At 37.1% G+C, this 19,372-nt stretch overlaps 1 protein-coding gene across 1 annotated transcript; it reads left to right on the top strand.

Annotated features, from left to right (window-relative positions):
* Nucleotides 1-281: 281 nt before the first annotated feature.
* Nucleotides 282-16,906, top strand: nr1h5 (nuclear receptor subfamily 1, group H, member 5). The gene is made up of 11 exons (XM_052095167.1): nucleotides 282-391; nucleotides 4,454-4,592; nucleotides 8,076-8,429; nucleotides 8,590-8,730; nucleotides 12,402-12,547; nucleotides 12,618-12,713; nucleotides 12,797-12,884; nucleotides 12,962-13,078; nucleotides 13,182-13,277; nucleotides 13,449-13,562; nucleotides 16,493-16,906. Exons 2-11 carry the CDS (start codon nucleotides 4,496-4,498, stop codon nucleotides 16,699-16,701), a joined length of 1,458 nt encoding a protein of 485 aa, XP_051951127.1. The 5' UTR covers nucleotides 282-391; nucleotides 4,454-4,495; the 3' UTR covers nucleotides 16,702-16,906.
* The last annotated feature ends 2,466 nt before the right edge of the window (nucleotides 16,907-19,372 follow it).

A 19,372-nucleotide genomic window follows, 5' to 3' on the forward strand; every position in this document is an offset into this window, starting at 1 on the left:
GGGTATTTGGTCTGATATTGGTGCAGTTTTAAGAAAACTCCTAAATCTTTTCATCACTTTTCACTGATTGTAAAGCTGATCTTAGAATAATGATGCATTAATTTCACTGCCCTCACCGTTGCGCTCACAGCTACAAGACAACACTAAACGTTCCTTTTTTGTGTTATCGACTTTGGTCCCGTGCGTACAGTTTAAACAGTGGGGCTCAAAGACATGTACTGTGTGTGTTTGAATGAACGGTTTGAGTTGGAGGAGAGAACTGTTTGTTTTGCGCATGTGTGCTCCTGTCTGTATTTGGCAAGTGTTGGAAATCAGGGGCTGGACTGCTGTCAACATCACAAATGTAAGAGGCAAATCAAGCTGAAATTCAGCACATGGAACATCAGAGCTGGTAAGCACACAAAATCTGTTTTCTCTAGAAACTGTCTTTACAGATTGAGGGTACATTTTGAACAATAGCTGTACACTACCAATCAAAAGATTCCTTAAAACGTATGCTTAAATGCTTGAAATTAGTTTTATAGACAAATATGAATTGTTACTATATGAAATGAGAATGTGTGTCCATACCTTTGACTGGTAGTGTATATATCAGACCTGAGATCATAATCTTAATATTGATTAACTGATTCACCCTTCAAGGTTTTGGATGAAATATGAGACCAGCAATTGTTTATTTTAAATATATTCTTTATTGTAATGATCAGGTTTTCCTCAACCAATTTTAATGAAGAGAGAACATCTAACAACAACAATATACAGATATTAACTCGTACTAAGTGCTAAATCTAATTTTAGAAGATTATTTGCCTTATTTGGTCTCTTTTATTGGGTTCAATTTATTTTCAAATTCCCTTGCTAAGTGCTCTGATTTCTTTATTTATTTTTGGTCATATTTTAAGACCTTTTGTTGCATATTTATTCTGTCTGTAAAGTGTTTTACATAGAAATTTTGAAGGAGGTCAACACCAAAAAAAATTAAATAAAAGACAGCTTTTCCCACAATTTCATTATCTATGTGGATACCTTAAATTTCTATTTCCATGGTCTATTTCGAGTTAACGAGACTGACGTCAGTACCATTGCTGATAATTGCCTGCGTTCAGAACATTACTAGCAGCTCTGGACTTTAGTCCAACACCCCCCAAACATCCCTGTGCAAGGCCGTCTAATCTAAGAGTCCTGTTTCCTGCTCAAATCTGTAAACATGCTGCTGCCCAAGCTAAGCTACAAGCAGACAATGAGCAAACATCAAACAAGATAACAGAATAGCTGAAGAATGAATAGATGAAGAGAAATAAACTGGTGATGGAAAAGAGGTTTCTAAAGCATATTTGTTGTTGTTGTTGATAGAGTGCTGTCTGGACTTTATCATATGTAACATTATTATTTACTATATTTGCACATCTAATACAGACTGTACTTGCATTGGGACTTCACATATTATGACAACAATAGTTTCATTTATCTATTTATTTAGAGCACACCGGGGCTAGTTGCCACAAGGGTAATATCTCAGTAATCGTATGGTTTTGAGTAAAAATTCAAATTACACAAATGTGTGTTTTCTCTTGCAGTAGTTTCATAATCTGGTTTCAAACATCTAGTTCAAAACTGTCTTAAATTAGAAAATGTTTTGTGAATTGTAGCTTTCCAACTCAATTCATATTTTTGCTATTGCTCTTATATGAAATAGTGAAAACAATAAAACCACACTGGCATGCATTCAGGCAAAGGTAAGGTAGATTTTAATTGAAAGGTCAAACAGTGTTCTCAGGACTATGGTATTTAAACCATTAAACCATTGATTTATTTGTATTAATAACAATATTGTTTTGGCCAAAACAACAGTATGATATTTCTGTATGTTAACTTTTACATTCTTGCTGTTTCATTAATTATTTTGTGTTTCATACCATTTTTATACTGTGCTACAAGTCTATTAACAAGGCTGTTAAATGGCACGTTCCATTGTGACAACTTACCCCATACGTGTGACAACATGCCCCAAGATCAATGTGTGTTCAAAGATCTGTAGCTGTCAGCAATAATGATGGAAATATTCATAGCTTTATTGAAACTAAGGTTTTAAGGCATTTGTTTATACAACATTTCAAACTTTTCAAAATAAACCTAACCTGAGATTAAAGTGTGACATCTAGCCCCGGTTTCCCCGACTTGCTATTTATGTACTTGGAAAAACTACGTGAGGAAAAACTCTTTCCACCCCATTCTCATTAGTGTCTTGCCTCTTCTAACCCCTTTTAAAATTAAGCTGTCCATGGAGTTCACAAAGGTCCTTTTTAAACAATTTATTTTTAGGAAAAAACGCACAGTCATTGTGATGGATGGCAAGGGAGAAATAACAAAAATGTTCACTCCCTTGTGTCTCAGAGGCACTAATGATATCTGTTTCAACACTGCCCTAACAAAACCCGAAACTTAGGTCAGCCTCTTTGTGTTTGAGATGCTAACACAATAACGCAGTTTAGGATGTTCTATGTCAGCACAATAAATTGGATGCGAGAGGGCACGTGTTAATATCATCATTTGTCGGTTTTCAGGAAAGCCAGCCCCGTCACCCCGGCCCTCCACAGTGTCTAAAATATATAGGGTGGGAAGGTTAGATTCCTCCAACCCAAAATCTTTTCAGTGTCAAAGATTAACTGCATGACAAACAGAGCCGTGGCAAACAGTGTGTATAAACACTCCCTAAGGCTCCAGAGATGAGCTGATGTCACTCTGTCTTTCCCCTTGGGAAAGAGAGATCAACCCATATTGCCGCACAGAACATGGAGATCCTTAGTGTTTAAAATAATTCCTGTAGCTCAACTGGTAGAGCACAGCACTAACAACACCAAAGTCAAGGGTTTGATCCCAGGGAACAGACATTCTGATAAAAAATGAATACCTTGAATGCACAACAAGTACCTTTTGGATAGAAGTGTCTTCCAAATGCATAAATGTAAAGTAATGAGATATTACGAGGAAAGCAAATCTGGATAGATCATTGTACAGTAATATAGCATTCCACCTCTTAATTAAGGGATGTCCCAGCAATTATGGGACAGTTGGCAGCCCTACCCTAGCCCTATGGGGACAGTTCACCCATAAATATAAATACTCTCATCATTTACTCACCCTCATGCCATCTGAGATGTGTATGACTTTCTTTATTCTGCAAAACACAAGCAAAGATTTTTAGAAGAATACTTCAGCTCTGTAGGTCCATGCAATGCAAGTGAATGGTGGCCAGACCTTTCAAACTCCAAAAAGGACAGCCAAAAGTTTGGAATAAAAGATTTAACCACTGGAGTCATATGGATTACTTCAATGCTGACTTTATGTGCTATTTGAGTTTCACTGTTTTGGACCATGTTGACTGGCATTGTATGACTCTTTAGAGCTGAGAAATTATTTGTGTTCAGCAGAAGAAGAAAGTCATAAACATCTGGGATGGCATATGGGTGAGTAAATTATCAGAGAATTTTTACTTTTATGCATTTGGCAGACACTTTTATCCAAAGCGACTTACAGTGCACTTATTACAGGGACAATCCCCCCAGAGCAACCTGGAGTTAAGTGCCTTGCTCAAGGGCCCAACAGTGGCATCTTGGTGGTGCTTGGGCTTGAACCCCCGACCTTCTGGTCAGTAACCCCGAGCCTCAACCACTGAGCTACCACTGCCCCTACTATTGTCGTGCAGGACTGACGCCTCATAAATTGGTTAAATGAGTAGTTATGTCCTTTACCGCTATCAACAGCACACTAAATTCTACAAACTACTGTACATTTTACAGTCAATGTTCACAATTCACCAAACTTTCTGTCATAAGTTCCACCATGGATGTTTTTGCCCCCAATTCAAACAATCTGGGTTCAAAGAAAATCTAGAGCTTCCCACTGGTATTATGGTGCTGTTCATGGGCACTGATCATTTTGACGAAGTCAGCATATGACAAAATGAATCCCTCCAATGGTGATCACTCTGTTTCAAGTGTTTGTAGGTCCTCTTTTGAGTTGTAATATTCCTGGTCAAGGGTGCGATGTTAGGTGAGTTCTAGGGGTCGAACAGCTGCTGCTCAATGCTGGGAGTCCCCTACAGGCCAAATCTGCTGAGACCGATTGGGACAGGCTTCGCTTTCTTGGGTCTTTTCCTCTAAAACTCGTGCCAGAGCAGCTGTTTGGACAAACAGGCCTCATCTTTAGTCTTATTCTCACAGTTGATGCTCTTCATCTCCTCTCAGAGCCCCTGAGGATCACAGACTGAGATTTCTACAGCCTTCATGAGGTTCTGTCATAACCTTTTCGTGACAGTGATGCCTAAAATAGCTCATCTAACTCTAGGGTTGAAGAGCCTGCTGTTCTCAGTGCAATAAACAAAGTAATGTTTGAAGACAGTGGATTATGATCCTCATGTAGGGTGAATGAAAGTTTTTGCATTCTTTTATAGGTCCAGATATTCTCTGTGAAGCTCAAGAATCTGACTGTTCAGATGAGAGAGGGGACAGATCCTGAGATGAGCATGTCAGTCGGCGGTTACCTTTCCGCCTCAGACACATTTGACATTACTGAGCCGCCACAGTATTATGGTGAGACCACGCTTTATTATAGAAATGCAATAATGTTGAAAATGTTTTATTATTGAAATCAAATGAACCTGCCATGCTCTTCATACAGTGGATGGGTGGGGGAAGGGTGCGCTCAATCCCCTTCATTAATGACAGCACACCAAATCAGTTTACAGTACCTTAAAGGGATAGTTAACCCAAAAATGAAAATTCTCTCATCAATTACTCATCCTCATGCCATCCCAGATGTGCATGACTTTTTCTTCTGCTGAAGGCAAACACTTGATTTTAGAACAACATATCAGCTCTGTAGGTCCATATAATGCAAGTGAATGGTGACCAAAATTCTGAAGCTCCAAAATGCAGATAAAGGCAACTTAAAAGTAATCTATAAGACTCCATTGGTTTAATCCATGTCTTCAGAAGACATATGATAGCTGTGGGTACAAAACAATATTTAAGTCTTTTATTTTTTTTTTTACAATTAATTCTCCTCCCTGCCCAGTAGGTGGTGATATGCACAAAGAATGTGAATCACCAAAAACAAAAGAAGAAGAAAAAAATAAGATCTTAAAGGACTTAAATATTTATCTGTTTCTCACCCAAACGTGGAAGTCGTGTGGAGTACTTCTATGCTGCCTTTGTGCTTTTGTAGTTTCAAAGTTCTGGCCACCATTCACTTGCATTGTATGTACCTACAGAGCTGAAATATTCTTCTACAAATCATCATTTGAGTTTGGCGGAAGAAAGTCATACACATCTGGGATGGCATTAGCGCAAGTAAATTATGAGAGCATTTTCATTTTTAAGGTGAACTATTCCTTTAATTTGCTCAGGACTAAATGAGCCTATATGAACTTGTAAAGAATATACACTGTCATGTACAGATTTTTCTCTTATGGCAAGAAATTGGTGCTTTTGTTCAACAAAGTGGCATTCAACTGATCACAGTGTATAGTCAGGACATTAATAACATGAAAAATTACTATTACAATTTGAAAAGAAACATGTTTAGAACTTCTTAAACTACTTCAAAGTGTTCTTCTAATAAAATCCTCCACGTGCAACAATGACAGCTTTGTAGATCCTTGGTATTCTAGCTGTCAGTTTGTCCAGATACTCGGGTGACATTTCATCCCACACTTCCTGTAGCACTTGCCATAGATGTGACTGTCTTGTCGGACACTTCTCACACACCTTACAGTCTAGCTGATCCCACAAAAGCTCAATGGGGTTAAGAACCATAACACTCTTTTCCAATTATTTGTTGTCCAATGTCTGTGTTTCTTTGCCCACTCACACTTTTTCTTTTTCTGTTTCAAAAGTGGCTTTTTCTTTGCAATTCTTCCCATAAGGCCTGAACACCTGAGTCTTCTCTTTACTGTTGTACATGAAACTGGTGTTGAGCGGGTAGAATTCAATGAAGCTGTCAGCTGAGGACATGTGAGGTGTCTATTTCTCAAACTAGAGACTCTGATGTACTTATCCTCTTGTACAGTTGTACATCTGGCCTTCCACGTCTTTTTCTCTTCTTGTTAGAGCCAGTTGTCCTTTGTATGAAATCTTCAGTTTTTTGGCAATTTCAAGCATTGTATATCCTTCATAACTCAAAACAACGATTGACTGATGAGTTTCTAGAGAAAGCTGTTTCTTTTTACCTAAAATTGACCTTAAAACATGCCAGTCTACTGCATACATGGTAACTCAAAAACAAAGACAATGTTAGGCTTCATTAATGAACCAAATAGCTTTCATCTGTGTGTTTGATATAATGGCAAGTGATTTTCTAGTACCAAATTAGCAATTTAGCATGATTACTCAAGGATAAGGTGTTGGAGTGATGGCTGCTGGAAATGGGGCTTGTCTAGATTTGATCAAAAATGTCTTTATTTATTTCAAATAGTGATGGTGCCGTTTATTACATCAGTAATGTCCGGACTATACTTTGTGATCAGTTGAATGTCACTGATGAATTAAAGTACAAATTTCCTTCTGAAACAGCAAAATCTGTACATTATTCCAAACTTTTGGCCACCAGTGTATGTGTATTTATTGTTATAGAATTTATTCAAAACTATTCGTGCCAACATTTATTTTTTTCATGAATTTTAGCTTTTAATTATGCTTTTTTTTTTTTTTCAGTCTCCGGACAGTTACACCACAATTTCTTACTTAAATATCAAAATGCATTTGAACTTTTAATGTTTTTTGAATAACTTCATAGCTCTGACAAAATTACATAATTTCATTGACCCTTAAGTCTCTTAGGATATAAACGTCTGCTTAGAAACTATGTATCTATGGGTATGTTATCTACCCTCTTCTAATAATGTTTTTTGTGGAATTATTACTGAAAATGTACATACATGTTATACAAATACTTTTGACAGTCCCCATTCTTTCACGACCAATCAGAGATAGTATTTTGCAAAGTTTTTCACCAACATAAATGTTTACAGAGAACTCCTGTGGTTTACAAATAAATGATTGCAGAGCAAAGTTATGTTCTAGCCTTAACAGGACACAAAACATCTGTGCGGGAAAGCTAGGATTGAAGGCCAGGAAACAGACTGCCACATAGCTTGAGATAATCATTGAAGGATGACCAAGAGAAGATAGATTTGCTGTAAATGAATTGAATACTTTGAGTAAAAATAATTGTATTTATTGAAGTGTGTAATTTCTGCACAACTAGCATCATGAAACAGAATGGCAAAACGAATGGCAAATATTTTTAAATGAATGTTTTTTAAACACGTTTCCCCAACACCCCCATTTGTATTGGTTCATACAGATGGTGGTTCTGCCCAAAACACACATTTTTGTTAACCAATGTTGGTTGGCATTTAAAAAAAAAATTACAATAATAATTTTCATAGCACCAGTGTTTAAAATTTTTTGGGATATTATTCTACAAATGGCTTATTTATAGTTGTCTCTGAATTTTAAGATATATGATGGCAGAATAGTGGGGGAAAAAAAACTTTTATCTAAGATTTCGAGAATAAAGCAAACATTATGAGATTAAAGTCTGAATATTTTGAGAATAAAGACAAAATTACCAGAACCAAAGTTCTCCAAGTTAGCTCCAAAGTTGCAGTCAAGACAGAAATAAATTATTCTGACTTGTGCAGACGGGATTCAAAAATTATGCCAGTAGTGACATGTGGGGAACTCAAATCTAAAATCCATCTTCATAACCTTCCTTCCAAAAAACAAAAACAAAAAACATCACGAAGGATCCATTCAATATGCTTATAAAAACCTATAAAGCAAATAACAAGCATAAACAAAACTGTAACCTCTTCAGCTGCATCCTGTTTCCAGAGACAGAAAAGATCTAAAAGGTCTTGGTCTGGCTTTTGCATTTTACATCCCAATGGCCTCATAGAAGTCGTTAGGTAATTTGAGAATCATGTGAGAAAGGAACATATTACTTGTGTAACATTTTCAGTTGTTTCATTCATTTCCATCTCAAGATATCCCTTTATGTTCTTGCTGCAGATGTTCTTATGGATCCACTGGGCTGCTCTTACCAGGATCCAGATCTACAAATTCCTCTCTATGGCCAGCAGCCGTTTAGCTCTGTCAATGTGCAATTCTCGATGTATGGCGTGCCAAACGCTCAACAGTGTAACCCACCCTACCTCTACAGTCACCAATGCTCAGAGTACATCTGCGAGCCAGACATAGAGATCCAAAGCCCAGCAAGGGGTAGCATTGTTAGTCTTCCCCTGATGAAGAAGCCAAGGATGGGCCATGGAGTTCGCGTGAAGGGTCAGGACGAGCTCTGTGTGGTATGTGGTGACAAGGCTTCAGGATATCACTACAACGCCCTCACCTGTGAAGGCTGCAAAGGTTCGTCAATCACCATATCTTAGAAAGCAATCTGTACTAAAAATTTGACAGCATAAATCCTTCATGCACTTAAAAACTCTAATTTTGATTTCATGTGGTCTTTACAAACAAAGTATCAACTATCCTGTCTATTTCTGAGAACCAGTACCTCTTTGTTCAGGTTTCTTTCGAAGAAGCGTGACTAAAAAGGCAGTGTACCGCTGCAAGAGCGGTGGAAGCTGCGAGATGGATATGTACATGCGAAGAAAGTGTCAGGATTGCAGACTGCGCAAATGTAGAGCCGTTGGGATGCTGGCAGAGTGTGAGATTGATGCAAAGTTTCTAAACTGAGATGAACCTTCTTGTATTCAAGTTTGTATTTGTCACTTCTATGAAATCCACTTCCTGTCAGATACTGCTCCATAGGCAGTATTAAATATGTACCATATTTAAAGAAAACATGAATGAGCAGGCAAAACACATTATTTCTTTTGGGATTCATATTCAACTGTAGGTTATAACAGAATGGCACAATCATAAGTCATGGCAACAAAGAAAAAAAATGTATTGACCCCTGTTCACAAGTCTGCATACCCTTGGTTTTTAATACTAAGAACTATTATACCATCATAGTATTGCTCCATTTAGCATCAATGACAGCATGCGGTCTTTTGTAACAGTTGTCTAGGAGGCCCCAAATTCTTCCAGGTGGTATAGCTGCACATTCGTCTTGGTAAACTTCCTCCAGGTCATGCAAAGTCTTTGGTCTTCTTACACGAACTGCACGTTTGCGATCTCCCCAGAGTGGCTTGATGATGATGATATTAAGGTCAGGAGACTGTGATTTCCACTCCAGAACCTTCACTTCAACTTGATCTTGTGCTTGGGGGTCATTGTCATGCTGGAAAGTCCAAGAGCGTTCCATGCGCAGCTTTCGTGCAGAAGAATGCAAATTGTCTGCCAGTATTTTCTGATAACATGCTGCATACATCTTGCTATCAATTTTCACAAGTTTTCCCATGCCTTTAGAGCTCACCCCCCAAAACATCAGTGAGCCACCACTATACTTCACAGTGGGGATGGTATTATTTTCACTATAGGCCTTGTTGACCCCTCTCCAAACATGGAGCTTATGGTTTTGACAATAAAGCTCTATTTTGGTCTTGTCACTCCAAATTAGTGTGCCAGAAGCTATGAGGCGTGTCGAGGTGTTGTCGGGCATATTGTAACCTGGCCTTTTTGTGTGGTATTTGTGGAGTAAAGGCTTCTTTCTGGAAACTCGACCATGCAGCTCATATTTGTTCAAGTATCGTTGTATTGTGCTCCTTGAAACAACCACACCGTCTTTCTCCAGAACAGCCTGTATTTCTCCTCAGGTTACCTGTAGGGTTTTCTTTGTATCCAAACAATTCTTCTGGCAGTTGTGTCTGAAATCTTTCTTGGTCTACCTGACCTTGGCTTGGTATCAAGAGATTCCTGAATTTTCCACTTCTTAATAAGTGATTGAACAGCACTGACTGGCATTTTCAAGGCTTTGAATATCTTTTTAAATCCTTTTTCATCTTTTTAAAGTTCCATTACCTTGTTACGCAGGTCTTTCAACAGTTCTTTTCTGCTCCCCATGGTTCAGTATCTAGCCTGCTCAGTACATCCACATGAGAGCTAACAAACGCATTGACTATTTATATACAGACACTAATTGCAATTTAAAAAGCCACAGGTGTGGGTAATTAACCTTTAATTGCCATTTAAACCTGTGCGTGTCACCTTGTGTGTCTGTAACATGGCCAAACATTCAAGTGTATGTAAACTTTTAATCAGGGCCATTTGGGTGATTTCTGTTATCATTATGATTTAAAAAGGAGCCAAACTACTATGTGATAATAAATGGCTTCATATGATCACTATCCTTAAATAAAAGACAATTGATAAATCAAATCAATGCCAAAATTTCACAATTTCTGCCAGGGTATGCAAACTTTGAGCATAACTGTATATTTTGTATTTTAAATACGTATTCCCGTTACATGTATTCCGTTACTCCCCAGCACTATCCACAGGTCACAGTTGAGTTGGCATCATAAAGCAACTTCAGTGGGGAAACTACATTGAAACTAGATTCCCAAGCTACAAGCAACTCTTTTAAAAAAAGTAGTTACTGTAGCTACACTACAAGCTACTAACAAAAAGTAGCCAACTACATTGAACCTTTGTAATGAAGGAAATCTTTTTAAACCTTTAAGGAAGGAAATTCTGCTTGCAGATTTTTGTTATACAATTTAAAATATATGCTTTGTTTTTGTGCCACATAAGGACTGTTTTGATTTAGGTCTCAATTAGGCATTAAACATCAAAATATGACAACATTAAATTGAACTTATGTGGCCCTGTTTTAAGAGCACTAGCACTAAGCGCAGTGCTATGCCATGAGTCACACACACACAAAGTCAATGATCTTGGCTATGAAGTTTTGGAATTTTCGTGCAAACATTCGCTAAGTCCAGGCGCAAGTGGGTTTGGTGAAATTTCACATGCAAAGCGCTAATGGGCTGGGTCAAGTCCAGTTTATTTTGGAGTATTTAATCCTCTGGCACCGTCTGCGTCTTATTATATAGTCTATTCCCTGTCAAGCACCAGCGATATTAGAAGAATAGAAACATAGTCTTTCAATCTTTTGTGCATTGAATGTCAGGCATATATCTATGACAGTGACACGCTCCTTTTAAACGCATGGAAAATGTGGTTCTCCTCAGGATTTATGCTCGGTTAAATTATAGAGAATGTATGTATTATTAATCATTTTCATCTTCTGACACAAATCACAGGTAGTTTATGGGGCGGCTGTGGCTCAGTTGGTAGAGTGGGTCAGCCACTAATCGCAGGGTTGGTGGTTCAATTCCCGGCCCACACGACTCCACGTGCCGAAGTGTCCTTGGGCAAGACACTGTATGAATGTGTGTGTGAATGGGTGCATGAGTCACAGTGTAAAGCGCTTTGAATACCGTAAATGTTAAAAAGGCACTATATAAGTGCAGACCATTTTACCATAATATTAACAGTGATTGTATCAGAACGCACTTCACTTCTGTCTGTCGTTTGTGATTTAAAAAATATTTAATTGATTTATTGAAACACAAAAAATTTTTATGTAAACAAAAAATATTTCTAAATTCAAAGAACACCAAATTAAATGCAAATATTCAAAATAAAATAGTGGTAAAAATAATAAAAAACCAAATCCAAACATTTTATTTTCTCCAACTTCTTCCAACAGCCCCATTTGCAGTGACTTAAAAATCACTTTGTGACAACAGGTGCAAAAATACCAATATAAATGAGATCTTAAATACAAGATCTCAAAAAAAATGCTGGGCATTGCACATTCACGAAAATAAAGCCCATACATTCGCACTGCATTCAACGAATAAAACTATAAAACTTTTTATTTTATAGAACGAAAACTTGAAAACTGTTACACATCTGTTCCTTCCTGATATGCAGATGCAATTAACTAAATATTTAACTTAAAAAGGGAAGACGCAATGACCAATTCAAGTGAATCAATGAATCATTTACAAATTTATTAAAATCCACGAACTGCCTGAACAAACCGATTCACTAAAATGCATTGGACTTCCCAAAGCTTCCTACAAGTGAATCGATGAATCATTTGTTTAAACCAATTACATGATTACAATTATTTTGACTTCCCAGTGCTTTTATGAGAGAGAGAGAGGACAGTTTAGGTGAGTGCATTTAATTAATATCCAAACATTTAATTATGGTTTGTAGACTATTGCTGCCTGCACAATACAGTTTGGCAAATGTAGCATTTTGTGATGTTACGCCGCTACTCTGTGAAAAAATAGCTTGTCACTGGAAAACCAACAATATTGGGCTACTGTCACACTACTAAAAAATGTAGTCAAGTTTGTAGTGTTACTACTTTGTTACTCCACAACAGTGTCTGATTTGCTGGTGTTGTTTTGTCAGGTCTGCTTACAGAGGTGCAATGCCAATCAAAAAGACTGAGGAAGGGCTCCAAGCACAAAGGACACAATGGATCAGCAGGGAGAACTGAGGATGACAACTGTTCTGAAAACAGAAGCGTCTCATCTACAAGCAGATTCACGACACGGGTAAACCCCTCTTATACTAATACCTTCAAACTTGACTAATTTGTCATTCTCAAAATGTATGTGTTTGCAGGGATCATCCGGTCTCTCCAGAGAGCAGAGGTGCATTGTGAATAAAATTGTTGAGGCTTATCGTAGGTACATAGTTCAAGACAGCCTGCTCTGCCGGGTATGCCAGAGATCTTTTCCTAAATTAATTTAGAGACATACCACCCATAAGATATCACAATAATGTTCTCTTTGTTTCCCCAGGTGCCTATGTGGTCAAGTTTAACAAACAGTGTAGACTTGACCCCTCCACAGACGGAGAAGCTTTTGCAGTTTTCAAGAAGTGTACCTGGTCAGTTTCCTCCCAGCATCTTTTAGATCACACCACACAGTATGTGAAGAACTCATTTGTGGGTTTGTTGTTTTTAGGCTTTGAGCTTTTGGAAAGTTCTGACCAGAACACTCTGCTGTCCAGCTCTTCCGTTGAAGTCATGTTCCTGATCTTGGCTCAACAGTTCTCCGAGAATCCCTCTAGCGTTAGCACTGGTAATTACATGATATGCATAATTCGATGTTTTTGCTGTTCTCATCAAGCAACTCAACAGCATACAAGTGCACTGTTCACTGGGATGTACTTGTTTCTTAACAGCTTTGCATCCTTTAAGTTTGAATAACTCAAATCCAGATTGGGTGAAAACATTAGAGTTCAAGTCTGGTAATAACCTAAGGATACCGACACACTCAGGTGATCATGATAATTATTGCTGGAAAAATCTCACAATACATGCTCTGACATCTCCAATGTGACAATGTATCATATCATGATGTGCTTAGTGATTTATTATTGTATTGAAGTATTATGTAGCATTATTGCCTAAAACATCTTTTTCCAATTGTGATTTTTATCTTTGATCAGGGCTGAACGATGAGCTCCTGAGATCTGTGGTAAATTTCCTCCACAGTATGATTGCCATTGCAGTAAGCGAGGCTGAATATGCACTTCTAACTGCAACTGCAGTGCTATGTTCAGGTCTGTGGATTACGATTAACACTCTTGTTCATTAATTAACACATTTACATGTAAACTTAAGTGTTGTCACCATGTTAAGGACTAAGTCAAACCAGGGGCATTACTAGACATAATTTACATTTAGTAAATTATCCAAACCAGAGTTCAATTCTTGCTGGATTTTTAATGTGGCTATTAATGCTGCCACCAAAGATCACTAGGAAACAGAATAAAACAGGGGTGGCAAAGCTCTCAGTTCAAATCTCTGAGAAAAACACATACACTTTATTTTGGGGTAAATAATGTGTCTAATTTTTTGTTACAGATCTATTAAATAAATAAATAAATATATATATATATATATATACAAAACAACATTTCACCTCTACTTTAAAATACCTCTATTTTTACTTTAAAAAAAAAAAAAGCAGTGAAACTATTTAGTTTTAAAATATTATTTATATTTGAAAAAAGGGATCCCTTCAAACCCTTATGGTTGTTTATGAACTTTTAATTATTAATATTATTATTATTGTAAAGGCATATTTTGTTCAGGTCACATGGTGAAACCCTGAGAAAACTTCTTGATATTCTTCACTTAATTCATATTTGTAAAAAGTATTTTTGCCCTGAAGAAATGTTTTTATATATATATATAATTAAATTGAGCCTATTTAAGGTGCAAGAATGTATTTTAATATCTTTTACTTCCACATGACATTTTCCAAATCACTAAATATGTTTTTTGAAAACATGCTATAAATTATTTTTTTAAGCATTTTTAGCATTAAATTTGTAAAGCAAACATGAACACAAACATTACATTTCTATGAACTTGACACATGAGATTTAACCCTCTGAAGCCTTACTAATGATATGATAGTCAACAAAATGAATTGTCTTTAAATTAAGCTGTTCTATAAAAGAAAATATCCACATTTCTTTATTATAATTATTTTAATCATATTTTAAATATCAGGATTTAAATGTCATTATTCTCTTGAGACCCAGCAATTCACTTTTATTTTAATAAATCTCTGAAGAGGACTCCTTGGGCTTTTTAAAGATACCAAATATTTGCGAGTTTGGCAATGACAACTTCCTCTCCTTGGTCTATAGAAATGTATGACAATACAATTCAGCACATCAAATTAAATATAAATTGTTTTTATTTATTTTTTAAAAACAATTACCATATGCTTCTTGTGCACCAAACACTATACTGACATTTAAAAAATCTAAATGGTTAAAACTTTTTGCTTTGCTCGAGAGGTTATAGTAAGATGATGTCATAATAGATTGTAATGCAAAACAGGTCTTTATAATGTCAGAGTAGGCTTCATATATATAAAACTAAATACATATCAGCTCCCACTTTAATATATATTTTAATGTAAGTGTTGTTAAGGCTTTTTTATTGTGGTGGCCATAAATGGAATGTATGGAATATTGAGAGATGTACCTCAATGTACACACATTTCAACATGCATTTTCTGTTAAATAATGTACAAAATTTTAACCAAGCACAAGTTGTTTTAGTTCAGTGAATACTTATTTTGAAACATCACTAACAATATAAACATGGTTACTTTTACTTTATCAAATTCAGCAAAGATTTTACTGCAAAAAAACATGTTCACCATGGTATGAAAGTGAATGTTTTGGAAATTATATAACAAGGTCTTCTGCAGTGCTTCCAGAAGAGCACAGAAACTTTCACCAGGAGGCAGTAGATTTCTAATTCATTGCATACAACAGGTTTTACAACAAAGTAGTCATCATGGTGATGATGTACACTGTACAAAATCAAATATGATACACACAGATTTATAGGGTTTAACTAGATTTTTAAAAGATTTCAAATTTGTATCACCTTGGAAAACCTTATTTGTCAATGACTGTTTGTGATTTGATCAATTTGATGTACAGGGCTACAAATAACCCCCATCCCATCTCTGTTTTTTTTGCTTTTAGCAGGTAAAGAGATTTTTTCCATTATCAAACAGAGAGATGGCAGCAGAAGACAGTTAATTGATAGTTGAGTCAAATTTAATATGCCCTTTAGGATTATCCAGAAAATATTTGGGGGTACACCCTCTTCAGGCTAGGTTGATCGAAAGCCCTGGTCAAACAGCAAATAATACAATTCGATTTTAGCTTACAGATATAGACCACATTTACACATTCTTACGTTGATTATGCTTAATTAACCAACAACATGTATGTTAACACGCACGCATATGCTGATAACTCCCCAAAATCACCTTATTAAAGAAATCTGACCAAGCAAGAAAACTGCGTTTACATGAGATTTGAAATAATTTTGGAGGATACCCCATGTGACTCTACCCTCCCTAGCAAACCGGGCCAATTTGTTTGCTTAGGAGACCAGGCTGGAGTCACTCAGCACACCCTGGATTCGAACTTGCAACTCCAGGGGTGGTAGTCAGCATCAATACTCGCTGAGCAACCCAGGCCCCCGCTACCTAGGTTAAAACCTTTCATGCTGCTGTAGTACATACCGACAGGTTCTCCTGTGCCTCCCGACATGTGCTACCCATGTTTTAACTTTACATATCACAGTTTTTACTGCTGGTAGCACATCCTGAGCAGGTAGCACAGATATTGTATCACGGTATCAGTCGCTGTAACCCTAACCCTAACGTAATGCGCTTGAGTGGATGATATGCATAGAAAGAAGACACACCCGCAACTTGCGCACAAGTACGCTAAAGTTCAACTACCTGCCCCCCGTTGTGTCATTGCCCTTCTAAATTACCCGTTCTAGATCCGGACCTGGTGCGCATGCATATTCATGATTTCATGTGGAAATCAGAGAATAATTAGATTATTTCAAAAATGATTTTTTAGGAGTTATCAGCATATTGGTGTGCATGTAAACTGGCTCATAGTCGTGTTTGTCCCCCCTTTTCTATCCTCTGTTGAAGCAGACAGGCCGTCTCTGCGTGCTGTGGGCTGTGTGGAGAACTTACAGGAGTTTGTTTCTGAGCTCTTGTCCAGAGTATGCTGCTGTAGTCAGGGGGCAGTGCAGGACCCACGTCGCTTCGCCCGACTCCTGGGGCGACTGACCGAGCTGAGAACACTGCGGCATAACCACCTCACCCTTCTCCCACAGCAGCCATGGGACATGCAGTCCTGAGACAGTCTTCGGGGAGAGATTTATCACATCTCATCTGTTGAAATACACTTTTTATTTTGTCCCAACACAATAATCCAGGTCAATGTACTGTTGGCTACTCATGTGCAAACACTTTATTGTTTAAAATAAAAATACTTTTTAAGCCATCTTATCTTCAGTAAATAAATGTTTGCTGCCTTTTATAAATGATACATTTGGAGTTGCGCTTATTTATTCATTTATCATTCAGAACCATGTCAACAAGACATTGAGTCTTTACCTTAGCTTATAACGTCATGAACAAGGATGGAAGTTACTCTTGATTGCTGTTTCGCTCAGTTATCATTTAAAGGTCTTTGTAATACACATAACATTTCCCAGTATCCAGCAAAGATTTCGAGATGCTTCTAAGCGTTAAAAACAATTGTACATTATTAACTTTTGTCAGAATTTTCACTTCTCTCTAACATTTAAGACACATGTGTCGACAATGTGATTTCGCCAGCCGCAAGTAATAAAAACTGCTTTTATATTGCGTTTTAATTTCCCTACGACCACAAATGAGACGATGCACTCGGTTTACAACTGAATTTTCTAATGTTTGAATCTTAAAATCCAGATAAAAAAAAACTTAGACCATTAAAACAGACTCTGAATACTCAACTAAAGAGTAACGTTTTTTTTCTGTTCATTCCAGAAATGACCCTTGTCATAATCTGGGAAAATAAATATTTCTAAACCCAGTTTTATTTTTTGTTGTTGATTTTCTCCCCTTTACTCCCCAATTTGACATGCCCAATTCCCAATGCACTCGAAGTCCTCATGGTGGTGTAGTGACTCAATCCGGGTGGCGGAGGATGAATCTCAGTTGCCTCCGTGTCAGAGACCTTCAATCTGCGCATTTTATCACATGGCTTGTTGAGTGCGTTATTGTGGAGATTTCACGCTATTCTCAGGGGCATCCACGCACAACTCGCCATGCGCCCCACCGAGAGCTAGAACCACATTATAGTGACTACGAGGAGGTTACCCCATGTAACTCTACCTTCCCTGGCAACCTAGCCAATTTGGTTGCTTAGGAGACCTGGCTGGATTCACTCAGTAAATCCACAGACTGAAAATGCTAAAAGCTGAAAATGCAAATGTGCGCTCATTTGTAAGACATTTTTACAGAATATACCGATGATTGATACAAATATTTCAATCAATTCAAATTCATTACAATTGTATTGTTTACTAAACATGCAACATGCTTAATGATATTTAACATATAAAAGGTTAATTCGTCACAAATTAATTAGGAAACCAATGGATGAATTTTCTGATTAGCTTCATTTTTGGGTGAACTATCCCTTTAAGATGGGTGTCATCAGTGACTAAAGGACCTTTGGTGTAATAACTTTATGGAACGGTTCATTCATTATTACTATTGATTGCTTCCCCCTAGAGGTACAAAAAGGCTACAGCTAGAGAACATGTATTTTTTAAAGCAAAAAATATAGCAGTGCATCACTGTCATCAAAGTTTCTAATGTTCGTTAATGAAACGCCTTCCAAAACTTTTCTTTTATCACCTCACATCATGTTGTAAAATATGGCCAGATGCTGTGACAGCCTGCTGGATGGGCTTTTCCCAATCAGTGGGCGTTTTCAAACCATTGAGATTCCATACTTTCATTGGTTAGTTTAGAAACGCCCATCCTGGTTTGAAAACGCCCATAAATTTCAAAACACCCAGTACTGTTCTGCTGAGCCCATACATCGCCCGATGGGGGCAACAACACATGGACGCTAAAGTGTACTGTCAGTGACATGTACACTATTTAATTTGTTGTACTAACTTCCGCTTCAACACACGCCAGTTTTCCAAAACCACACCCACCAAAGCATATCAGCCAATCAGAACGCACAAATGATTCACGGGCAGAAAGCTAGCTTTCTGACTGGTTAAAACGCGCGGGCCGCTCCCAGTGGTATTAAAGTAGTTTACAGCGTCTTCAAAGGAATATTCCGGGTTCAATACAAGGCAAACTCTATCTAAAGCAGTTGTGGCATAATATTGATTATCCCAAATCGTTTTTTTTTTCACTTGCCCCTACTTTTCCTTTAAAAAAAACAAACAACAAAAAACTGTGAGGGTTACAATGGAAGTGAATGGGGATCAATCTGTAAAATACTAATAATATCAAAAGTATAGACACAAGACGTAAACAATATGCGTGTTAAAATTATTTTAGTATGATAAAATCGCTTACTAACATTTACTGTGTAAAGTTATATCCAATTTAAAAACTTTGTTGCCATGATGATGTAGTCAACATAACCTAAAACGACTGTTAAAAATTAAGATTTAAACAACTTTACTGGTCAAATAATACATTAATTTTAACAGAGGAATTAATACAAGTGCTTTTATAAAATAAGCTTCACATTTCTGCTTTTAAAGCCTCAAAAAATTGGCCCCATTCACTTCCATTGAAAGTGCCTCAATGTAACCCTGACTTTTGCTTTTTTTTTTTTTGTAAAGAAGAGGGACAAGTCCAAATAAATGCTGATTACCACAAACATTATGCCACAAATGCTGTTGATTAAGATTAACTTGTATTGAACCTGGAATATTCCTTTAAAGTAGATTGACATGTAAAGTACATAAGTACTCCAACATTTCATAAGGTCTATTTTATAAAGCTGCC

Source organism: Xyrauchen texanus, chromosome 27 (assembly GCF_025860055.1).
Source record: "Xyrauchen texanus isolate HMW12.3.18 chromosome 27, RBS_HiC_50CHRs, whole genome shotgun sequence".
NCBI classification, from domain to species: Eukaryota; Metazoa; Chordata; class Actinopteri; order Cypriniformes; family Catostomidae; genus Xyrauchen; species Xyrauchen texanus.